General features: G+C 36.3%; 2 protein-coding genes across 3 annotated transcripts; both read left to right on the top strand.

The window, feature by feature from the left end:
- The first annotated feature begins 3,492 nt into the window (after positions 1-3,492).
- LOC128744607 (disks large homolog 5) lies at positions 3,493-9,779 on the top strand. 2 transcript variants are annotated; one of them, XM_053841742.1, is made up of 9 exons: positions 3,493-3,622; positions 4,188-4,273; positions 4,328-4,430; positions 4,535-8,367; positions 8,425-8,644; positions 8,699-8,934; positions 9,013-9,233; positions 9,297-9,516; positions 9,589-9,779. In XM_053841742.1, the coding sequence occupies exons 2-9, from the start codon at positions 4,240-4,242 to the stop codon at positions 9,693-9,695; spliced, it is 4,974 nt and encodes a 1,657-aa protein (XP_053697717.1). In that variant the 5' UTR covers positions 3,493-3,622; positions 4,188-4,239; the 3' UTR covers positions 9,696-9,779. The 2 variants fall into 2 exon arrangements, with proteins under 2 accessions (XP_053697717.1, XP_053697716.1); XM_053841741.1 differs by having other exon boundaries at positions 9,001-9,233.
- Positions 9,780-15,655: 5,876 nt separating this feature from the next.
- Positions 15,656-24,487, top strand: LOC128741101 (protein spaetzle 4). Its single transcript, XM_053836676.1, has 3 exons — positions 15,656-15,720; positions 21,340-22,397; positions 24,061-24,487. The coding sequence occupies exons 1-3, from the start codon at positions 15,694-15,696 to the stop codon at positions 24,485-24,487; spliced, it is 1,512 nt and encodes a 503-aa protein (XP_053692651.1). The 5' UTR covers positions 15,656-15,693.

The raw sequence follows: 24,487 nt of genomic DNA, 5'->3' as shown, positions 1-24,487 counted from the left end.
ACAGGATTTAGCGAATTATGTGTTCTCATTCAAAGGTCTGTTGTGGTCAAAACGTAACTTTATTATAAATTTATACTCTTTTCCTGTGTGGACTCAACACCGCGGCGAATGGTTTCATTTATCGTGTCTGGTTTTTGATGTATTCCGTATACCCAGCTTTTAAATCAAGGCTACTCAGTGTCTGTTTTCGAAGAGTTCGTAATTCGTAATAATAAGAGGCGAAATACGTATCTGTCGTGAATAAAATACACATAGTAGAATTGAATTGGTTAACTTTTCTTTTTTTTAATTTTTAAATTTAAATATTGCGGTGAACAGATGATTATTTTGGGCATTAAAATTACTTTTGAAATTTAAAATTTCAATGAAGATTGTTTGAACCAAGGTTAGTCAAGAGAGGTTTTCTGATGTTCAAATTTGTTTTTCACCCCCGCTGGGTTACCCTTGACGATCACTGAAATTTTCAAAGCGGAAACCGTTGAATGTATAAACAACGTCGATGGTTGCTAACCAATCGTCCCGCGCACTTTTGTTCTACAAACTGTGAAAACTTGGTCACCTATTTTAACTCACCTTGGTTTGAACCTCAATCGATATTTTCCCATGGTCTTGGTAAATAGGTCACAGATTTCTAATAATTTTAAAGGAGTTCATAAAGAAAACAAGCATTCACCCCGGTTAACCCGGATGCGTTCATCTTGAATTGTAATTTGAAACCGTCTAGCAGGTATGAACATAGGATTGCATGTTGTATGTATGGGGGAAATCCACCATCAGTTCAAGGTCCTGCCAGTGTATGTGGGTAGACTTACAGTAAATCAACATTTGATTATCAAATGAATTTCACACTAAAGCTGTTGTAGAAGGACCAAAAAGGATTGGGCGGACCCACAAGCAGAGACACTTGTGCGCATTCCGGGATTAAAAGAATTTCCTTCCAGCATTAGGATCCTTCCATGTAACAATCAATTTCGCTGCACCAGCTTTAACCCACGTGATGGTTTGTTTGTTCGAAGATTGCAACGTAAATATTGTTTCAGACCTTCAGGAGTTTCCTCCTAGTGATTTCGGTTGACTCCTCACTTCATCCTTCAGTCTTCCACTCGTATGATGCCTCTGTATTTATGATGTATTCTCAATACAATGCATATAATGAATTTATCACATGATATATAATGAAATGAAATTATTGTCAATTGCAAGGAAAAGTGCGATATCGCTCATAAAAGTGCTATTTTGCATTAAATCGCTTTGGTATCTTCGGCGCACTTTTTCGTTATCTTCCAAGCAATAAGTGCGCCGAAGATACCGAAACGATTTAATGCAAAATAGCACTTTTGTGAGCGATGTCGCACTTTGGATGGTACAATTTTCCTTGCAATTGACAATAATATGGATAAAAATAGAACGAGCTCACCAGCAGTCCTATGAATCAGATATAGTTGCATTATTTGAGCTTCCATCAGTCCTACATGTACATCAGCCCAACAATATCCATGTACATTATTAGTAAGTTTTACGGTTGATGTTTCCATTGTATAGAAGGTGCTCGAACAGCTAGAACGAAACAAATAGTTAGAATATACTAGGTGTTACCCCGCGCGTCGCCTCGCGTCTAATTGAGAGCAAATTGGTGGTACGCTGTGTAACTCTATGAAGTGCAACTACGTTACTTTTGCTCGTCTTGAATGTAATCTGGTATGATTGGTTTGAGTCTTTGCTTAATGTGGGCGATTATTACCAGGAAAATCCATATCGCGCCCCTCGTTTTGGCGACAGACATAAGCCTCTTATATTTATGATGATGATGATGTTGGGACTTACCCATCAACAGGGCCGAGTCGATCGGACGTCTGCTCAAAACCACAATTTTGATATCAGGAAGCCGGGATCCACGCAGCATCACACCTCCTAGCTTAGCTACTCAATCTTAAGAAAAGAGCATTACCGGGTTTGACCACGTGGAGGTACTAGGTAGGAACTTGGGATGGCTAGAGCTATGTTGGACGCATCTTCAAGCCTTCCCCCTTTCATATTACAGAGGCGACTTGGCACTCAAAAATCGCTAAATTTTGAACTAAAACGGAGAGTACCATCACAAAACTCTCCGTTTTGATTCAAAGTTTAGCGGTTTTTGAGTGCCAAGTCGCTTCTGTAATTTATAGTCTCTGTAAGAAATACGTGGAAACAAAAGCTAACCATTTGGCATCAGTGTACAAAAACTGCCAGCACTTGCTGCGGAGGAACGAGCTGCTCGATCTAAAGATGCACTTCACATTGATTAAATTGAAAGATATTCGCTCTATTGGGTAAAATTGATGAAAAAATTGATTTAAACGGATCATGTTGAAAAAAATAATTAAGTCACACTGCTACGCATTTTGCTCCGCAGCAAGTGCAGTTTTTGTACACTGATGCCAAATCGTTGGCTTTTGTTTCCGCTTCTCTCCATTCTCACTGCTACACTGCACTGCAAAGCTTTATTGGCTTTATGCACACTGTGTCTGAGTATAATATTCAAGCTGCGTGACAATAGCTTAAGTAGATTTCATAACTATTTTAATACTTGTTAATCAAACATTTAATTTTAATTTAATTTAATTTATTTATTTACTTGTTTTATGGAAACAGTATGCGCAAACAGTATTAAGGTAATTTAAGGTAAGGTTATTATAAAATGCACACTTCACACGTCCAATGAGATGTTCACGCACAAGTTTCATTTATTTGCCCGAAAATGAAAGCAAACGTAATAGGAAGAAGAAGAACAGCCAAAGCATAAGAAAAAGAAGACCGTCTCCGCGACTCTCTCTCAGATTTTGACAATTCTCGCTGCTCGATTGGCTCCCAAGATGGCTGCTTCCGCGTATCTCTACAGAGACTATAGATTACAGAGGCGACAAGGCACTTACAAACCGCTAAATTTTGAACGAAAGCGGAGAGTTACCTTTATCTGTGATGGTACTCTCCGTTTTGATTCAAAATTGCTTATTCCGAAACAGTGCCTCTCGTTAAGTCGAGTCGAGCAGTCGAGTGTCAAGCACCGTTCGTTAAGGTACAAATTCGCTGTGTAAGCACAAAGCGATCTCTTGTACTCTCATGGAACTGCCATATGGAAAGATTGTGAAGATTTGGTGCGAATTCGCTATGTGCGCGAAACGGTGCTGCCACCTTCCCAAGTTTGTTCTATTTGTGAAGTCTGTGCACAGGTTTGTTAAAGAGTGAAAAGGATAGACAAAACTTTGCACCAAATCTTCACAAACTTTCCATACGGCAGTTTCACGAGAGTACAAGAGATCAATTTGTGCTTACATAGCGAATAGCACCCAACTGGAAAATAAGAAAATAAAAACAAACATTTTCGCAGCTTGTTTAGAAAATAACATACACCCTTTTGAAAAACTAGTCGAGAGTTCATCTGGAGTGTTCACTGGTTTGAGCTGTCAAAATGTAAAAATATATTTTCTTATTGCAGTTTTAGTTTGAAATTTGAAAACATTGACTTAAATTGTGTTATTTCTGTTTTCATCATTTAGTGATTTAGTCCCTGATTACAAACTAGTTAACAAGCAGGCGATACACTTCTGGCTGATATTCAACATACTTCACTGGTTTCACGATTGTAATGAGTTTGATTTCTCGGTTGCTTAAGTCTGACATTTGCATTAAACGCAATTATTTCTAGCGTATTGAAAAAAGTATTGCTGTGAATTGCAAGTATATTATACCATTTAAACAGAATAGTTGCTATTGAACAAAATGTTAGATAATCAAAAAAGTACATATCAAAGATGTTAAACAGTTAATGGTAGTAGCGTTCATTAAATTGTGTTCATAAAATTGTTTGGTCTTCAAATAAAACGATTTCATAAATATGAAAGCTCTGTAGCTAATAAACTAAAATAAAATCTCATTATGTTCAACTCATCGGTTGAGGTGTACAAGTGTTGCTGTCTGATATTTAATTACACTTTTCTGGTTAATTTTTTTACCGATTTTATTATTATTGCTGAAAATGAAAAAGTGTATGAAAATTCGCGTTAGTAAAAAATTGAAAATTGATCCAAATTATAACACTGAACGTAGCTTCTAAGCCGCACGTAATTCAGTGTTGAACAACAATAATAAATATAACTTAAAAGCTTTGCATGGTGAATGATTGATACATTATTATTTTTCTTATGCAGATAATTAAAATTTTTAATCGATTTGAAAATAAAGTCAATCGCATCAATCAAAATGGCATCCAGTGAAAATAACAGCGATGAAGGAGGTATGATTATTTATTACAACACTTGAAAATGTGTAAACCTATTTTTTATTACAGAAGTTTCTAATGATTACGATCATATGATCCAGATTGAATATCTTAAAGAAAAATATCGAGATGTCATGACACAACTTAAAACTGTATCTAATGAAAAACAAAGGTTTGTAGACTTATGGACTTAATAAATCTTTGGAATATTTTGATACCTGTTTTAAAATAAATTCTTGTGTTTTTCATCGAGTAAACGAAATCATTTATTTCTAGGTTGGAAAGAGATTACCAGATGCTGAAAAAAGAACTAGAAAGTGGAAAAGGAGAATTTTTTAATACCTATCATGAATACAACCTGCTAAAACAGAAATATGATAATCTTAGAATGCGATATGATGAATTTGTAGGTGATCCTACTCACTGTTTAAAGTTATGTGAGGACTTGAAAAAGGATCGAAACAAGTATAAAGAACTGCTTAAAGCCGCTGAGCTTGAAATTGAAACTGTGATGTCTGAAAGAGGAACCGTACTTAAGGAGATCCAAAAACTTTACGATAAAAATGAAAGCTTAGAACGTGATCTTCAATCCGCGCTACGATGCCGCGATGATTCTTTGAAGGAATGTACAACATTGCAGGAAAAGTTGGAGATGTGTAAAAACAGGGGAGACTTTTATCTGGATTCAAATTGGAGTCGAGAACGCACTGAAAGCAAAGATAAGTTTGATATGGTAACCGAAAACTTAGAATCAGCTAATAGAGAAATTGACAGATTAAAAAAATCACTCGACAAAGCCAAGGCAGAAATAACGAAAGCAGTTCAAGAAACGGAAATTGCTAAGGGCAGAAGAGATTGGGCTATATCGGAGCGTGAAAAAATTGTCCAAGAGAGAGACAGTGTTCGAAATTTATGTGATGAGATTCGCAAAGAACGAGATACTGCTACGTCAAAACTGCTTGCTGCAATCCGGGATAAGGATGAGGCATATAAAGAAATTGAGCAATTGACGGAAAGATTGGAAGCACAAAATGTTTTAAAAGATAACTTAAACAATAACGCTACAACGGGTGAGCTTTCAAATAATTCCGCTGATAGCAGCTTTAGAAGTTCACACTATAGCTCATACAGTCTTGATTCGTCGTATGATTTGGAAACTTTGCAGCAATATCTTACGGAAGTGGTTGAAATTGACTCTTCGTCGCTTCAAAATAATACATCTGAATGGGGATTAACGATAACTGATAGAACGGATGAATTCAGCGAAAGTATTTTGCAACGAAATGTTACGTGTCCGCAAGTGACTTCCGTCGACCCAGGTTCAGTATTTTCCGGGCTTTTATTCCCAAATGATATCATATGCCAGATTAACGCAATGGATTGTACATTGCTATCAAAACGAAAGATTTTTAAAGCTATCAAAACCAGTATACCGACTTGCTTGATAATGGTAAAACGACCAGAAAAACGGCTCTTACCTATTCAAATAAACTTTTTGAATGGAAATAAGAATCATGGGCTGCATTTAGAGACAGGCGTATACATTTCTAAAATAGACGTTAACTCTTTGGCTGCAAAAGATGGCAGAATATGTATAGGTGATAGGATAATTTCTATAAATGGAAAACCTACGGATAATGTGAAAAATGTCAACGAGATAAATACTATTATCAACGATATGAGAAACAATAATCTCAGTTTAATATTAGTGAAAGATCTGGTGAATTTTAGTCGGGACATAACTTTTCCAACAAAACAATTGCAAAGTATAAATAATTGTACTCAAACAGATAAAAACCAAGAGAATGTGCAAAGAGACATAAACAGATTGAGTTTGGATCTTAGTAGCAGTAATCACTTTATGCCTTCAGCGATGCACTATAGCGTGAACACCACGTCAAGTACACCAAATTCAGTAGCCACTAGTACACCATCTTCGTCAAAATCTACTTCAAAATTAACGGGAATGTTTCAGAAATTGAAAGATAAAATGAGCATAAGTAATCATAAAGAATGTCAAGAAAGTGATGCGATTGCTGTTCTTGATTCAGTTCTTGATAGTGATGATCCGGACGCTATGCATACATCGATGTACGGGAAATCTAAAGACAAGAAGATAAAACGAAAGCCAAAAGATAATCAAGAAGTTCCGCGCGGAACATGGCCTCGTGTAACAATGACTGTACATACAAACGAAAATCATGTTGGTACAATAGTGCATAGACCAAGAAAGGAGCGGCCAAAGCTTAGTATACCAACTGATAACGTGGAAAACAGCTATTTTTCATCTCCCATCAGTGACTGCAGTATCACAACTCCTCAAATTACATCGAACGTCCAAGGTAAAAGTTTGATGAATTATGCAGTTTGTGGTAAACGTAATTCAAACCCTGTTGCTCCAGTTGACATTAACCATACACTACAAGTGTCTAAGTTGAGTTATGATGCCAATTTGCCAAAAATTAATAGTCCTGCATGTGGAAACAAAAGTTATAGAGCGTCTACTTATGATGCACGTAATAATAATCATAGCTCAAACGTCAATAGGCATAGCCTTAACCTGTCATCATTGAATAGACAACAGCTGCAATTGCCAATTGCTTCGCAACAAAACACCATTGACTTGATACCTATGAAAAACAATGCAGTTGTTGATTGTAACATGTCATCCAAAAATCAAGTTGGTTATAATTTTGTAACCAAATCACAATTTAAGGATCGCGTAGATTGCTATATCCCATCTACGAAACATCTTTACAAGTATTCCAGTGATACTGAAAGTTTTGATATGGATTGTACAACTACAGCACCGAGTAATATCAATACTCTTCCACATGCCCATATTAGGAAGCAATCTATAGGAAACATAAGTAACTCGTCTTTGTCGAACAGAGTTCCAATCAGAACTAGTGCAGGAAGTCAAAATTATAATGCCTCAGTATATCCGGGAATATCGAACATTCCTTCGAATATCTATCCTCACCAATCAACAACAGTACGACCGTCCGCAAATGTAACATCTGGAGGCGATGCGATTGGCCATCCGCAATCGGCACATCATTCACATGAATCTTCCATTGATTATCCATTCAACAGATACAATCAAATTCAGTCTTCCAAAGAAGAAGTGCCAACTGGACTGATGGGCCACTATGAAGGTGGGACATTTCCTCGCAATAAGGTACACCAATACAGAATACCTTCTAATCAGAGTGTGACAAGTAGCGGTGTCAAAATAAGCAATGGCTCTCTAGATTATTGCAGTTCTGAAAGAGCATCTCCTATTCCAACATTTCAAGTTCAAGTAATAGAGCCTGGCAGAATATCAAACAAGCGAAACTCATTGCAGGAGTACACTGTGCGAACAAAACCTAACATTGGCGAACTTCGTGTTGTTCATATAGACAAAAGCGAAATGTCACTAGGTATAAAAATTTTCTGCCAGGGGAATGGTGGTGGCGTATTCGTGTCCAATGTTGGAGAGAACAGCCTGGCTAGCAAAGTTGGTCTTCATATTGGTGATCAACTGCTTGAGGTGTGCGGTATCAATTTAAGAAAAGCCACATATGAACTGGCCGCACATGTTTTACGTCAGTGTGGAAATTCCATTACTATGCGCGTTTTGTATAACCCCGAAGTGTATTATAATCTTACCACTAGTGAGGATAACATTGGTCGGTCGAGTTCGCCGACTCCTCAGAATTCACCCAGAGTTATAGGACGATCAAATATTGCTACCGTTAACACAGCAACAGTAAACTCCATATCAACCATCACGTCAAAAAACATGTCCAGTAACGAAAATCACCAATCACAACTGACAAATACATCGCAAACCAGTCATTATAAAGAACAACCACGACTAATATTTATTGAAACTAGAAAAAATCCTAATCTTGGAATAAGCCTGGTTGGCGGGAACGCCAATGGAATATTTGTTCATGGCGTTCAAAAAGATTCAATTGCTGATAACGCTGGATTGCGAGTAGGAGATCATATCTTAGAATTCAATGGTGCTGATTTAAGAAGATCTACAGCTGAGCATGCAGCTCTGGAAATAGCGAAACCAGCTGATAATGTCGCCGTACTGGTTCTGTATAACATTCAAAGTAAGGTTTTAGAAATATCAGAAAACAAAAGATTTTTAATTGGTTTTGCTATTGTAGAATTTAATCAAATCAAAGATAAACCAGGTGATGCATTGTATATAAGAGTAGGGTTTGATCGAAATTGCGATCTAGGGGACTCAGAACTTTCTTTTAATAAGGATGAAGTGCTATATGTTGATAATACTATGTTCGGTGGAATACCCGGCCGCTGGCGTGCTTGGAAATTAGACGAATGTGGGCATAAGCTGCAATGTGGGATTATTCCCAACAAACTGAAGTATAATGCGATTTATTTCAATTTTCTTATTTAAAATTAAAACGACTTTTTTAGGGTTGAGGAAGAGTTGAGGTTACTTGGCGATCTACAAGATGTCGACACAACTACTCGAAGAGGTTCAACATCTGCGAGACGATCTTTCTTTAAGCGAATTAAACCTCAGAGGAGTTCATCTAGAGATTCAAAAGAATTAGCAAGCTTCAGCAATGCGCATTTAAGTTTATACATTGATCTAGGTTCCTTGAATGATGATGGTGTTACCAGTTATCAACGAGTCGAGCGATTGGAATGTATGTATCTTTCTGAGATTGTGAACAGCGATATTCATGAAGAAAAAAATCGTTTATAAATATCAGTGTTTTTTACAGATAAATATCGCCCCGTACTAATCCTTGGACCACTATCTGAATGTGTAATCGAGAAGCTATGTATAGATTTCCCAGAAAATTTTTATAAATGCCAGCAAAATCAAGTACGATGCACAAAAGAAGAAATGGAAAATGGAATCCAAAACAATACGATTGCTGATTACCATCGCAGAGGAAGTATGTTTGAATACACATCTATACAGACAATCTTAGATAACAAGGTGAGCACTAACCAGTTAATAAAGCACTTGTACGATTATAATTATTTAATTTATCATCACCAGCAACACCATTGCATACTTGATGTATGTGTATCAGCAGTAGAACGTCTTCAAAGAAATCAAATCTACCCGATAGTTTTATTGTTGCGATTTAAGACAGCTAAGCAGATAAAGGAAATCAAAGATGCACGCTATTCTAGCGATAAAATCTCGGCAAAAGCTGCCAAAGAGATGTACGAACATGCACTAAAAATTGAATCCGACTATCGGCAATATATTTCTGGTAACTTGAATAGAAATTATTTTTATTTTTAAATATTTTTCGTCGTGTCTTTATATTATATATTATTTTTAGCGGTTATTTCTGGTGTTAATATTGCACACATGTGCACCCAAATAAAAGCAGCTGTTGATAGTGAGCAAAATAAAATACTATGGGTTCCTGTTTCGGCAAGTATATGAAACTAGCATTTTCTGCTGTCAAAATACAACTAGTTTTTTATTCATGTATTTCCTATCGTCGATATGAAGTTTAAAATTTTTTATACTTACAATGTTAGATTTTTTTCAAATATATTTGTTTTGTATAAGATTGTTAATTCGTACGTTTTCTTTTAAAGAATAATCCCTGGACTTGAATAGCAACGTGTTCAATGGATTGGTGTATCCATTCAATCTACGATGTTGATTTTGGCGACACTGTAACTGTAGTAATAGGTCTTTGAGCTTAATTTATGTTATATCTTTCATTCGCTGTTTGCTAAATATGCCTTTTGTCGTTTTTAAATGTTAAGTGTCAAACACGTATGAGTTAAAATATAAAAAACTATAGTGAAGTGTTATTGTGGTCAGTTTGTGAAATTTATACTTAATAAAAAGCACTGGTATTGATCCTGGTGTGACGTAAAACAAATAGTATAAAGGTCTGTGTCTAGACGCGGGGTTGAAGTAGAACTACCAATGTAAGTACAATAATCGGATAATGTTGATATTTTTCAAATACACAACAGTTTATTACGCGTATTTATAATTTACTATACTTTGAAAAATTCCTTTAAATGCTCATATGTAGTTAGATAAACGCCTAGTTAGTTGACTTCAAAGTACGATGTTGGTCTAACAAATCAGTTGTCATATGTCCGAATCTCGGCTAGGCGGTGCTTGACTAGACAAAGTCAGTAGGATCGCTCTAGCCCCGTAAATGCCCTGTACTCTAACAACCGGATACCAAGTCTGTCAATAAAGAAGGGTCAAGTCTTTAAGCCAAAAGTTTATTTTTTTATGTATATACATGAGATCGAGATTAAATTTTCCAAATGCCCGTGCACTGTGCAGTTCGAAAACAGATACTGAGGAAGCCTGCAAGTAATAGGCGAAATACGTATCTGTTAAGAAATAATGTACATAGTAGAATTAAACATACCGCCCACTTAGCTTCGAGGTACGATGCTGGTCTAACAAGCCAGTCGTCGCATGTTCGAATCTTGGCTTGGCGGTGCATGCTTGATAGAGTCAGTAGGATCGTTACACGGGCCCCGTAATTTTCCTGTACTCTAAACAGCCGGCTGCGAAGTCTGTCGATAAAGAAGGGTAATGTCTAATGACGGTTTAAGCCCACAACTTTGCTAGTAGAATTAAACTGGATAAGTTTTCGTTCATTTGATTCCAGGTTTCGTATTTTACTAAAACGCTCGAAAAATTTCAGACGCAATAGTAGAATTCAATAGGAAAATTTTTCTTTTCAAGCCATTGGTCCTTTATAAACTTTTTTGAAATTTATATGATTTTCTTTGTTTCAAAAAGTTGAACTGTTTAATAGTTGTCATTTGTATACCTTTTGAAACAAAGAAAACACCATGAAATCTTGCAATTTACTATTGTTCCATTCTTCCAAGAGATTTGCGGTCTTCTGCAAAAAAGTGTATTTTGAGAGCTTCGATATTTGCCTAGAACATTGTATTCTTGTAAAATGCAACTAATAAAAGCTAAAGATGAAAAACCAGTTTTTAAAGAAGTTTTAAAGAATATGGCCTACAGTTCAGCACTCGATAAAGATAGAAATTTTATTTTTTCAGCAAAGTTGCTTGTTTTTACAATATTTACAACTTTGTAGTAGTAGTAGTAGTAGTAGGGGAAAGCCACCATCATTTCAAGGACTTGCCAATGTATGTGGGTAGAATTACAGTAGATCCAAATTTGATTATCAAATGAATTTCACACTAATGCTGTTACAGAAGGGCCAAAAGGGATTGGGCGGACCCACAAGCAGAGGCACTTGTGCGCATTCCGGGGTTATAAGAGTCGCCTTCCAGCATTAGGATCCTTCCATGTAATAATCAATTTCGCTATACCAACTTTAACCCACGTGATGATTTGTTTGTCTTGAATTGAGAAGTGCCATATTTGCTTCAGACCTTAAGGATTCAGGTTGGCAATCCACTCCGTCATCCAGCCTTCCACATTTATGATATCAATAATAATACTGTTAATATATGATATGATATTAAGATGAAATGTGGTATAAATGATAAAAATAGAACAATCTCACCAGCAGTCCTTCGTATGGAATAGAGTAGCGTCCTTTGGGTTCCATAAATGCTTCTTATTTAATTTTAATTTTTAAAAGTTAATTTAATTTTTCATTCTGGTATCCATGTGCAGTATTAAAACTCGTTTTGGCCAGTTTTTACTATATAGCAGGAGATGCTTCATAAGCTAAAACGAAAAAAATAATTAAAATAACTTATTAGGCTTACCTATTAGCTAGGCCGTGTGGCTCCGCCGTCTGCCCAAAACCGCGGTTTTGAGACCAGGCAGCCGGGAACCACCCAGCAACGCACCTCCTAGCTTGGCTACTCAATAGAGCATTACCAGGTATGGCCACGTGGAGGCGCTAGGTAGGGGCTTGGGATGGCTAGATCTATATTGGACGCTCATTTGCCTTCCCCATTTCATACCCATGGTTTTTACAATATTTACAACTTTGCCGCAGAAACTATGTCTATATTTCTAAACACAAAAAAGTTATTTTTTATTTTCATTATAGTAAGCGAAGACAAAAGTGCTGAAGACCATAAACGATAAAATGAAAACAAAAGACACTAGGAAAAAAGTTCCACTTTACACCCTTTTGGACTACTGTTTTCAATTTGTAGCGGAATATATTATTTATTATAGATATAACACAGTGGATTTTCGGAAAAGTTAATCGATTGGGGAATGGGTCAATTAACTTTTCCATATTATTAACTTTTCTGAGTAGTCCTAAAAATTATTAAAAAATGATAAAGACAAAAGCGAAAATAGATTCATGGATATAGGATACACATATTAATGTAAGTTGCAACGGAAGGGAATATGCAGCGAGGTCTTTATATAGTAATACTAGTCTGAAAGGAACTAGGAAGTTTAAATTATCTGTACTAGTTTGCTTTGTTCTTTAATAGTCTACATTTTGCTTATGTTCGCACATATTTTCTGTGCCTTCTTTGCATTGGAATTCGATCTGAGTTTGCTTCTTTTCAGCATTTCATCAAAAATCCTGAAGTAACTATGTGGTTGTATCGAATTACAGTTGAAACTGTCCGGTATAAGAGTTTAATTTAATTCCTGCTATGATGCAACTCTGTATGAAACAGTGGAAAGGTGACAATAAACCGAAAAATGAAAAATAAAGATAAAAGGATACCACACGTGTCGAACGCTGGGACAACCAACTTTTTAGAGTGTTGTATGAGAGCTAATATTCGCTTAACTTTTCTGAACAATTAACTTTTCAGAGAGTTAACTTTTCCGAGAGTCCACTGTACTATAATATACACTATTTCAGAGTCATTTCGTTTTTTGTTTCTTTTTTTCAATATGCGGTTTTTTACTTGATTAGTACGTAGCAGCAGCACAAATTAGTTGCATTTCTTGAGCATCTTGATCTAAGAAACAGCAGAGACGTTATTATGGTAAAAATACAATCATGTGAAAAACAAAAGCAAAGCAGAGGTATGTACCTGATAATCTATACCTTATAGAATCGGAAACTACTGATCCGATTGGCGTGAAAATTGGCATGTAGGGGTTTTTGGGGCTAGGGAAGGTTCTCTCGATGGCAAAAGACCTCTCCCCCCACTAAGAGGGGAGGCTCCCATACAAATCTATACCTATAAAAATTGTTGTTGTTTTTTTTATTTACGACACTTTACCTATAAAAATGGATTTCTGTCTGTCTGCCCGAATGTTCCTTATAGAATCGAAAACTACTGAACCGATCGGCGTGAAAATTTGCATATAGGGGTGTTTGGGGCCAGAGAAGGTTCTTATGATGGTTAGAAACCCCTCCCCCCACTAAGAGGGGGGCTCCCATACAAATGAAACACAAATTTCTGCATAACTCGAGAACTAATCAAGCAAATGGAACAAAATTTTACATGTGGGTGTTTTTGGAGACAAGAACTTTTTCTATGGTGAATTGAAACTCATAACTCGAGAACTAATTAAGCAAATGGAACAAAATCTGTTTCTGTTTTTGGAGACAAGAACTTTTTCTATGGTGAATTGAAACCTCTCCCCACTGTAAGAGGGGGGGTTCCTATACAAATCAAATACAAATTTCCTCATAACTCGAAAACTTATTAATCAAATGGAACCATATTTGGCAAGTGGGTGTTTTCGGAGGCATGAATTAGGACCCCTTGCCTTTTTAGGAGGGGGTGCTCCCATACAAATGAAATACAAATTTCCTCATAACTCGAGAACTAAGCAAGCAAATGGAACCAAATTTGGCATGTGGGGGGTTTTGGAGGCAGGAATTCTTTTAATGATGGTTTGAGACCCCTCACCCCTGTGGTAGGGGGGTAAGGACTCTCATACAAATAAAACAGAAATTTTTGCGTAGCTCAAAAACTAATCGAACTCGAGAAATTTTAGAGTCTTTCATAAAACATTAATCAATATCAAGACCACCAAAAACTATCAATAGTAACATTAGATGCCGTTGGAAGCGCCGGCCACTGCGGGGGCAGCCCCCCGTACAGATCACCTCTATCTAGGTTTATTTATTTTTCTAGGTCTACTCTGCCCATGGATGCATAGTCGACGTAACGACAAGCACCATGATTGTTGAGAAAACGCGTTTTTATCGTGAAGAACGTTAAAAGCCATGTAATCTTTACTATAAACTTTTTCAATGGAAAAATCTGTCAATTTAGTAGAGTTTATTAATCAAAACAGGACTGATGAGGTTTTTTGATTCATTCCTCATTTATTGTGTTTAAAAAATGCGAACGCCAGTTTATGCGAATGAAAGGTCATCCGAGATTCACGTTTTATGTACAACACAGTTTAATTTGTGGCAATACGAAGTTTGTCGGGTCAGATAGTAAAAGTATAAATAATAATAAAGTATAGAAGTGTAAATATTAAACTCTTTTTATTTTGTGAAACTGCTGAATATTAAATACCAATGATGCTTTCTATTTCTTTCGAGAGGTTTCGCCTAAACGTACGATATTGTTATGCTAGTGTTTCATGAAGTTAAGAGAATTCTATTGTGAATATTTCAAGTACTGTAATTAGTTAGATTCTGCTTAGTAATTAAATACAGGAACAACTGCCCTTGTAAATTACAGCGTGTTTCGATTTTTGCATGTTATATGGGAGGGATTTTCACTTTTCTATCATACCCTCCACATGCTCGCCAAATGGCGATTACGTTCGCAAAGTGCATTGAGAGGAACGATCAGGCCGACAGTTTGACGGCGAAGCGAGAGCGATACTACTGACCTACTAAAAAACTGTATATCGTTTTTTCTCCCACCTCTCACAACTCAATGTTGTCAGTATCAACATTTTGTCTCGTACAACAGTTAATTTTGAACATCCAAGGTGAACATACATGTACTGTAATTAGAGAATTTAAATATTTTTTTCTAACAATTAGTTATCATTTATTGAAGATTTGATACATAAATATCGTCCAAATCGAGACACAACTCAACATTAAATATGTTATTCATAACTAAACAAGTTGATTGATACATCTTATCTCAGAGTGAATTGTTTGAGAATGATTCTTCCTTTTTTATTGTTTCGCGTCTGCAGATCTGCACGTGCTCATATATCAGTAAGTTTGTGCGCTATGATTATGTTGGTTTGTGTAATTCAACGAGAAACGATTGGACTCGAAAGGTGTTAATAGAAAGCAAGGCTGAATGAGAAGTTTAAAATACGGTGAAATGAAATGGAAAGGAGAAAGTCGAAAGTGTGCATCTTTATGACAAACAGTTTTACACAGCACCTGCTGGAATTTATTGAACTGTTTGTTTTAGAAAATCATTGCATAATTTATTTTAATATTTCCACCAGATTTCATGTATGAAAACAATAGAAATGATTTGATCCGGTCTTATGTATATTTCCTGAAATCGTTGGATCTTCACATGTTATGAGTTAGAACACCATCAAGGATATGAGTCGACGCAATCAAATAGATTTGGTGAGTTTTTGCTATACAACATTATAAAAAAGCAAAGCAAAAAGCAAAGCCTAGGTGCTACATTCCGTTATCGAAACTAGACGTTCTGTTTTGATACAACAGAGTTCGCAGCCAGCTGGTAGAGTACAGAACGATTGCAGGGACAGTTGCTACGATCCTATTAACTCTAACCTCTCCCAGTCGAGATTCGAACATACGACGACTGGCTTATTAGGCCAGCGTCTTACCTCGAAGCCACCTGGGAGGCATACTACATTATACCAATTGTCAGTGTTGGGCACCGCTAATTCGCTAACCGATACAATTTCCTCGATAATCGTGGAAATTTCACTAATCACTAATCGCAAACTGCAAATTAACAGTCACTGTTTATTTTTGAACATATCGCAACAACTTACATTGTAATCTATCACTGTACAAATTATTACTAATTTATATATATTACACGACTTTTCTTAACTTAACAAAGATCAAAACCTATTATAATGGATAAAATGCTGTACAGTTTATCAATTTGAAAATAAACAGCGGCACTTGATTTGGAATTATGGACCATCAACAATTTGGCTGGTCTCAGTATCTATACCTATAAAGAAGGATTTCTGTCTGTCTGCCTGTCTGTCTGTCTGTCTGTCTGTCTGTCCGTATGTTCCTTATAGAATCGAAAACTACTGAACCAATCGGCATGAAAATTTGCATGTAGAGGTTTTTGGGGCCAGGAAAGGTTTTAGTGATGGTTAGAGAACCCTCCCCCCACTAAGAGGGAGGGCTCCCATACAAATGAAACACAAATTTCTGCATAACTCGAGAACTAATCAAGCAAATAGAACCAAATTTGGCATGTGGGTGTTTTCGGTGACAAGAATCTATTCTAGGGTAATTTGAGACCCCTCCCCTCTTTATAAGGGGAATTATAACTCCTCTCCCCTTTAAGAGGGGGGGTTTCCATTCAAATTTCCTCATAACTCGAGAACTAATCAAGCAAATGGAACCAAATTTGGCATGTGTGTGTTTTTGGAGACAAAATTTTTTTATATGATGAATTGGGACCCCTCCCCACTTTAAGTGGGGGGGGGGGCTCCTATACAAACGAAATACAAATTTCCTTATAACTCGAGAGCTAATCCAGCAAATGGAACCAAATTTGGCATGTAGGTGTTTTTGGAAGCAAGAATTTTTTCTATGATGAATAAGAACCTCTCCCCACTTTAGGAGGGGGGGCTCCTATACAAATGAAATACAAATTTCCTCATAACTCGAGAACTAATCAAGCAAATAGAACCAAATTTGCCATATGGGTGTTTTCGGTGACAAGAATTTATTCTATGGTAAATTGAGACCCCTCCCTCTTTATAAGGGGAATTGTAACTCTTCTCCCCTTTAAGAGGGGGGGCTTGCATACAAATTTCCTCATAACTCGAGAACTAATCAAGCAAATGGAACCAAATTTGGCATGTGAAGGTTTTCGAGGGCAAGAAAATTTTCTACGGTGAATTATGACCCCTCCCCACTCTAAGAGGGGGGGCTCCTGTACAAATGAAATACAAATTTCCTCCTAACTCGAGAACTAATCAAGCAAATAGAACAACATTTGGCATGTGGGTGTTTTTTTTGGTGACAAGAATTTATTCTATGGTGAATTGAGACCCCTCCCCTCTTTATAAGAGGAATTATAACTCCTCTCCCCTTTAAGAGGGGGGGCTTCCATAAAAATTTACTCATAACTCGAGAACTAATCAAGCAAATACAACCAAATTTGGCATGTGAAGGTTTTCGAGAGCAAGAAAATTTTCTATGGTGAATTAGGACCCCTCCCCACTTTAAGAGGAGGGGCTCCTGTACAAATGAAATACAAATTTCCTCATAACTTTAGAACTAATCAAGCAAATGGAACCAAATTTGGCATGTGAGAGTTTTAGATGGCAGAATTTTTTTTCTGTGGTGTATTACGACCCCTTTCCCTTTTAAGAGGGTGGGCTCCCATACAAATGAAATACAATACCTTATACCTTATAATTTGACTACTAATCAAGCAAATGGAACCAAATTTAGCATGTAGGAGATTTTTGAGTCTTGAATTTATTTTATGATAGTTAGAGACCTCTCACCCCTGTGGTAGGGGGATATGGACTCTCATACAAATAAAACAGAAATTTTTGCGAAACTCAAAAACTAATCCAACTCGAGAAATTCGAGACTCTTCCATAAAACATTAATCAATAACAAGACCACAAAAACTATCTATAGTAACACTAGATCATTCAGGACGAGCCGGTCGCGAGTGTTGCCGGTGACCCGCCGTCGGAAGCGCCGCCCACTGGGGGGCTTGCAAAACTCGAGATAGTGACAAAGATCATCCGAGATTCATGATTTATGTACAACACAGGTTAATTTGTGGCAATACGAAGTTTGTCGGGTCAGCTAGTTTCAGTATAAATTATAAAGTATAATTAGCGTTTCTCGATTGGTCGGTTAGCGAATTAACGAATTAGCGGTGCCCAACACTGCCAGTTGTAATATTTCAGATGTAAAACGTCTGCATTGAAAAAATGGGTAATTTTCTTTGCATATGAAAAATTGTGAATGCTTTAAAAATATGTATAATAATAATGGAGCTAGTGTGGGTAAGATTGTCAGTAAAATAGTTGATTTTGCTTCTTAGTAATATCTCATGCATATTAACGAAAATTTAAGCGGCAAACGTGGACTTCAACTAAATGCCATGAAATGGATTTTGGAATGCTTGTTCATACTGCCGCTGTTTTTGCTTGCTTGCTTTAAAACGCTGTATCTCGGGATCGACAAAAAATACCTCGAAGGAATGAGTGATTCTTATGTAAAAAAATCTGCGAAACACGATGAAATTGGAGTTTTTGAGATAAAATTGTCTTCATTGAAAGAAAAATGTAAATTTAGTTTTCTAATTGAGTTCAAAAATATTTGGCAGCACTGGTGGTCAAAAATAATACTTTTTTCGAATTCCTTGGGTAATTTCCCTTAAAAACTATACATAATATTTCCAGAGATATAAGCAAAAGAAAATAATAGGTTGTGACAAAAATGACTGTTTTCCCATTAATCGAGGGCATGTCCGATCGGCACCAAACTTCGGATTTTTAATTTCTGACCGAAAACAAACAATCAAAATTTGGTTCAAATCTGTGAAGGTCGATTACACGATTACCCATATTTATTATCAACGAACAAGCCAAGACGCGATAGAAATGAACAAAACTATTATTTTAACTACTTTACCAGGGTAAAATAAATATCGATAACTAGCTGTTGCTTCTGCCAGAAGGTTTCTAGTTAAGAGAGGAATTGATTACACTAAAATCAATGCTATATTTTGTTATTTCGAACTTGGCCAATGCGACATGCTACTTTCCGAGAGCGATAAATTAGGTAAGCGAGAGTCGTTGAAGCAACGCATATGAAGTATGTGTACCGTTCTTCTTTACCCAAGTTGGGGGCTTGAACACGGATTGAATGAAGCTATAATGGGAGTCAATTATAACCGGAACCTAACCTTATAACCGAACCTAACTTTTCCCTCAGGCCCTGTGGATCGCAGATTCGGTGAACCCCAACATCCATGACCCATAGGGCCTCGGCGGAAAGCTGGGTTTGAATTCGGTTATAATTGGCTCCCATTCTAGTTTCGCACAACCCTACTAATTATTTGTATTACTGAACAGAAAGATACTGTTGGTAGTTGTTTTCTGTATTATTAACTATACATACTATCATTCTTGCTGATGTTACGCCTACTACCATCCCTGTTATTATTATTTTTCCTACCGTCACCTGTATAAAAAAATTTAGGCTTCTTTTGACTGTACGTTCATAAAATTCCAATTTGTATATGACATAACCGGATCTTGGAACCTTTAGTCAATTCGCTACTGCGTTTTCGTAGCTGTCGCAAGCTGTCATGGTAGGCCCAGCAGCCTCTTGTTGACGCTATAAGATCACCCTTTAGGGCCTACTACAGAAGCAATGCGCTCGTCAGTGTCCGACTAGTCAACTCACCATAGATTACAGCTTACAATACTATTGCCTGGGTTTGTTGGGTTATTATATAGCATTTATTAGCCCCGTAATTGTCCTGTGTTTAAACAACCGGCTGCGAAGTCTGTCGATAAAGAAGAGTCAAGTTCTTAAGGACGTTTATACACTCAAAAAAATCGACACGTCACATCCACGTGAAAAATCATGTAAATTTCTGTACAGCAACTTACGTGAACTTCATGTACTAGTTAATAGGAAAATTGATAAAATTTACCGGGATTGCACGTAGACTGGTTAGTATGAGTGCGAGTTACCAACAATTCACGTGAATGTTACATGAAAAGTGTGATGGATGAGAATTACCTATGTTTTCACGTAAACTTGACGTGCTGATTTTTTTGAGTGTACTCCTGGCCTTGCTTTTTTTGCTGATAGTCGGAATGCATTAGTATCTTTTTAAATAAATAAAACAGGGTTATTGTTTTATGTATTTTTAAGATAAACAGATTCAAAGATTATTCATTATTTTGTTATGAATAACTAGTAAATTATAATCTTCGATATTGTTCTCTAAAAAGCTGACTACCGTTCTGATTCAAACTTGGAACACTTAAGCTATGCTGAAATTTAAAAGTAAAACGTTCGAAAACATCTTTATTCTAGACCCATACATGGTTTAATAGCATGACAATTTATTTATTTTCGTGGGAAAATTTTAAAAATGAGAATAAAAGGTTATTTTACATTGAAAAGCACTAAAAAACTACAGTTCGGTTTTGGTTCAAACTTCGAACACTTTCATGGTCGACATTCAAAGCTCGAATATTCTCAGAGTCTCAGACATCGAACAGTTGTATTACTTTGATAATTATTAATGCTTTACGCTCGAAATACAGAATAGGGGTAATAACTTTGCGAAACTATCACTCGCAATAATTCAATTATTTTGCATATTTACTTGCATTTGCATTACTAATGTATAATATGGGCGATAAAGCATAAAATCCAACTAACTATGTGCAGCCAGTAATGTTTTACTATGATTTAAACAGTAGTTTACACGGGGACGAATGTTTGTGTGCTATTTTTCGCCCCCTTTAAAAAACAATAAAACCTCTTTAAAATTCACCATAATTACGTGTTAATGCATTTCAAAATGTTATTTGTGCTATTTCAAAAAATATGACAATTAAAACGTATCATAAATAACATTATTTTATACTTTTTCTCAGCATATCAAAATAAGCTCAGTTTCCCACATCCGAAGAAAATAGTGTTGTTTTCAATGGCGGCATTTTAAAGTTCAAAATTTCATCATTAATAAATTACGAAATGCGTTTATGAATATGAATTTGATGTTTTGAAAGGAGACATACATTTTTTTACTATGCCTAAAGGTTGAGATATAAAGTAAAAGCAACTTTTACTTGGTGGGTGAAGATTGGAGAGGAACGAAAGCTAATGCATCTCCCCTAATGGATAAATGAACAAAATAACACGCTATAGTGTCTGACCACGTCAGAATTGACGCATATACTTCACTAATTTGATTACGCACAATAAATCAAACCAAATAAATAATTACAATAACTTTTGTATATGTTTCAGGGCATAATACACCCCCTCATTCTTATGACATTTGTTCCCGTAATAACTGGCAGTGGATACGGATTCGATTCTGCGTCATCCTGTGATCCAAATATTTCTAGAAAGAGCCGGTCTTCTCAGTTGCTTCAGACTATTCCATGCGATTTAAGTATACAGGCATACTGCAATTTACCAGGATCTGCTTACCCGTGGCATGCAGTTCGTCGGTTTGTTCATGAAAATCAAGGACTGATGCGAAGAATGTATGGAGACGTACGTCATATTTCTATTTTGAAGTCTGAAATCGAGAGTAACGAAATTGACATAGATGATATACACCATGCTGCAGAACGTTACTCACGGAAAGATGCATCGAAGAAAATGAAACATGTTCATTTTTCTCATTACGAACATGGGAAGGAAAAATTTAGTGACGTAATAACAGAACCACATTTCAGACCGTCTCAAAGAGGTAGTACTGTAAAAACAAACATGAGTGCAGCACCCACGACAACTGTGCCCTCTTCAACAACTATAAGTGCCAAGCAATCAACAAACACAAGCAAGCCCTCATTTCTAAATATTACAATTAACGAAACTCCTGTAGCATTTACCACAATTTTACAGGAAAATACTAGTGATAGCTCATCTGCTAGTAGAGATAACGAAAAGATTGATATAGAAAAGCTTTCTGCTCTTGCTAATTTGGAAACCAGTGATACGGTGCGAGCTAACGAATCGCTTGCTATACTGGAAAGCACTACACAAAACAATAACAGTACTGATAATACGATAAAGACTATTCCCAGTAGCACAGAGATACCACAGGTTCCGCCAATAAATAATTTGGAAACAAATTCTACCGTACGTCCTTCTGTAAAAATCGACGAGGAAACTATAATACATGGAAATAGTTCTGAGAAAGACATTCAAGCAAATTTTACAACTGCAAGCATGAATTCAACAGCAACAAAGATTGACATTACGAATGTAGTTAAAACTACAACGAAAAAACCAGAAGGGCAGCTATTTCAAGATACAGCACAAAAGGAACCAGCTGTTCTCAATATGAAAGGAGTGTAAGTTAAAACCTTGATTTTATTCATGAAATTGAGGATTAAAAAATGAATCGCTACAGCAATACAAAACTAACAAATTAGTAACCAAAGCCTTTTTGTAAGAGATAAGTGTTTCAAAAAAAAGATCCAAAAACTAAAGACTTACAGATCTTAAAAACGCAATTATTGTTTATTGCGGAAACTGGAAAATTATTAAGATGTACTTTCTATCCACAATGATCATGTTCTGATTTCTCACTACTGTGTTACCTGACTCATAACGAACCCCTATTTCCGAAATTCTAAAATCTCTCATGCTTTTATTTTTGGAGTAAACATGTAATTTCTTATGTTATATAGTTGATATTTGTATGCTCTATTCGAATTGATGATCAGTTAAACGAAAAACTCAAAGTTAGTGAGTTACGAGACCCTCCCCCGTATATAACGTATATTCGTTATGAGTCAGGTAACGCAGTAGTTGCACCCGTTAGGTTGTTTAACCATCAACTATCAACCAAAAAATCAACGCAATCCGATCCATGGGGTACAGGTCCACTTAGTAATTTCATGATAAAAAGTTCATCTAAAAATCATCATCCTTGCCATGAGACAACTTTTAAGAAAAGTTATATCCTAAATGAGCATTCTATAAAAAATATTGGATTTACCTCAAACTTTTGCACAATTTCAAAATAATGGAATTTTGGTGTTTTCATGATGTAGTTGTACCTAAAAAGTTTCCCGTATTTATATTTTTTCGAAAAGTTTAAGTCTTTTTACATGACCGTTTATTTCTTTTATGTTGCGCAAAAAAACGCAAAATAAAAAATGCCGATCTGAAATTTTCAAAAAACGAACAAATACACAAGGCTTGTACAAAATCGACACTTTTTATCATGAAATTACTAGTACGCAATTGGGATAGTCTACTTTGACGATGTAAAACTCGAAAAAATGTCATTATTTAGACGAATTTACGCAAATTCAATCGTACAATCGGATTTGAAACCTTTAGACATTGTTTACAAATGGAAACTTATCAAATTTAATTCTACTATGTATATTTTATTCTTGACAGATACGTATTTCGCCTATGACTTGCAGGTTTCCTCAATGTCTGTTTTCGAACTGAGTTCGAAACTGAGGAAGCCTGCAAGTCGTAGGCGAAATACGTATGTGTCAAGAATAAAATATACATAGTAGAATTAAATTGGATAAGTTTTCTTTTTATTTAATTTCCAATTTCGTTGGCCCAATAAAGTTCATACCGGTTCATACATTTTGCTACTATCATTCATTCGACTGCCATCGACTGTATTTTCACGTGCGTGCAATGTTCATAATTAATATAATTTCTCGGCTGTGCATCACTTGCACTTGTCTTTAAGGGTGCAAATTCATGTTACATTCTTTTTCGTCTTTGGGTAGATCGATAGGCTAACGTTTAATATTTTGCCAGTTGCAGGTTAAATGCTAATGTGTGCTATTTGCCAACTTGCGATAAAATTCTATCTCTGGGTTGTGTATGTGTGTGTCTGTGTATGTGTGCCTATGTGTGTGCGCGCGCGTGAGTGTGTGGTGGGTATGCATGGTGTGTGTATGTGTGCGAGCGTGGAGAGAGCGAGAAAGATTTCAAGAGTATCTTTGATTAGCGTTATACTTTTTATTTCTCTAATTTCAGCAATGCATGTCCCGTGAAAGAAGAGGTGGTAGCTCCGTTTTGGGCTAATAATACACGAGGAGAGGTGCTAGCATTATTGAATCTGTATCCTTTCGAACAGTACGTCCATTGGGAAAAATGTGCTTTTGAATTTAAACAAATGTACTGTCGTGAAGGCTGCCGATGTGAACAACAATACAGATTACATCGATTATTAGCGTATGACCCACACAATGAGTGTAGAGGTATATTCTCGGACTGGTTTAGGTTCCCATCATGCTGTATATGCAAATGTTACGATCTTCCTTTCGACTATCGTGTGACGTCTAGGAGTCCAAGGACGGTAATTAAAGAATCAATCCACTATGTTGAGGATGATTTACAAAATGCGATATATGAACATGCCACTGATGATTGGTATCGTCCAAAAAATTCTGGGCATGGTTGA

The sequence above is a fragment of the Sabethes cyaneus genome, chromosome 3 (assembly GCF_943734655.1).
Source record: "Sabethes cyaneus chromosome 3, idSabCyanKW18_F2, whole genome shotgun sequence".
Taxonomy (NCBI): domain Eukaryota; kingdom Metazoa; phylum Arthropoda; class Insecta; order Diptera; family Culicidae; genus Sabethes; species Sabethes cyaneus.
Note: the sequence above shows the minus strand (reverse complement) of the source record. Positions and strands in the feature narration are given on the sequence as shown.

What these genes read in the sequence shown, in the direction of transcription:
- LOC128744607 (XM_053841741.1), top strand. Translation starts at nt 4,240, where the DNA reads ATGGCATCCAGTGAAAATAACAGCGATGAAGGAG. An exon ending in GTATCTAATGAAAAACAAAG is followed by an intron (nt 4,431 to 4,534) that starts GTTTGTAGACTT and finishes ATTTATTTCTAG; the next exon opens with GTTGGAAAGAGATTACCAGA. An exon ending in ATTATTCCCAACAAACTGAA is followed by an intron (nt 8,645 to 8,698) that starts GTATAATGCGAT and finishes CGACTTTTTTAG; the next exon opens with GGTTGAGGAAGAGTTGAGGT.
- LOC128741101 (XM_053836676.1), top strand. Translation starts at nt 15,694, where the DNA reads ATGAGTCGACGCAATCAAATAGATTTG. An exon ending in GACGCAATCAAATAGATTTG is followed by an intron (nt 15,721 to 21,339) that starts GTGAGTTTTTGC and finishes TATATGTTTCAG; the next exon opens with GGCATAATACACCCCCTCAT. An exon ending in GTTCTCAATATGAAAGGAGT is followed by an intron (nt 22,398 to 24,060) that starts GTAAGTTAAAAC and finishes CTCTAATTTCAG; the next exon opens with CAATGCATGTCCCGTGAAAG.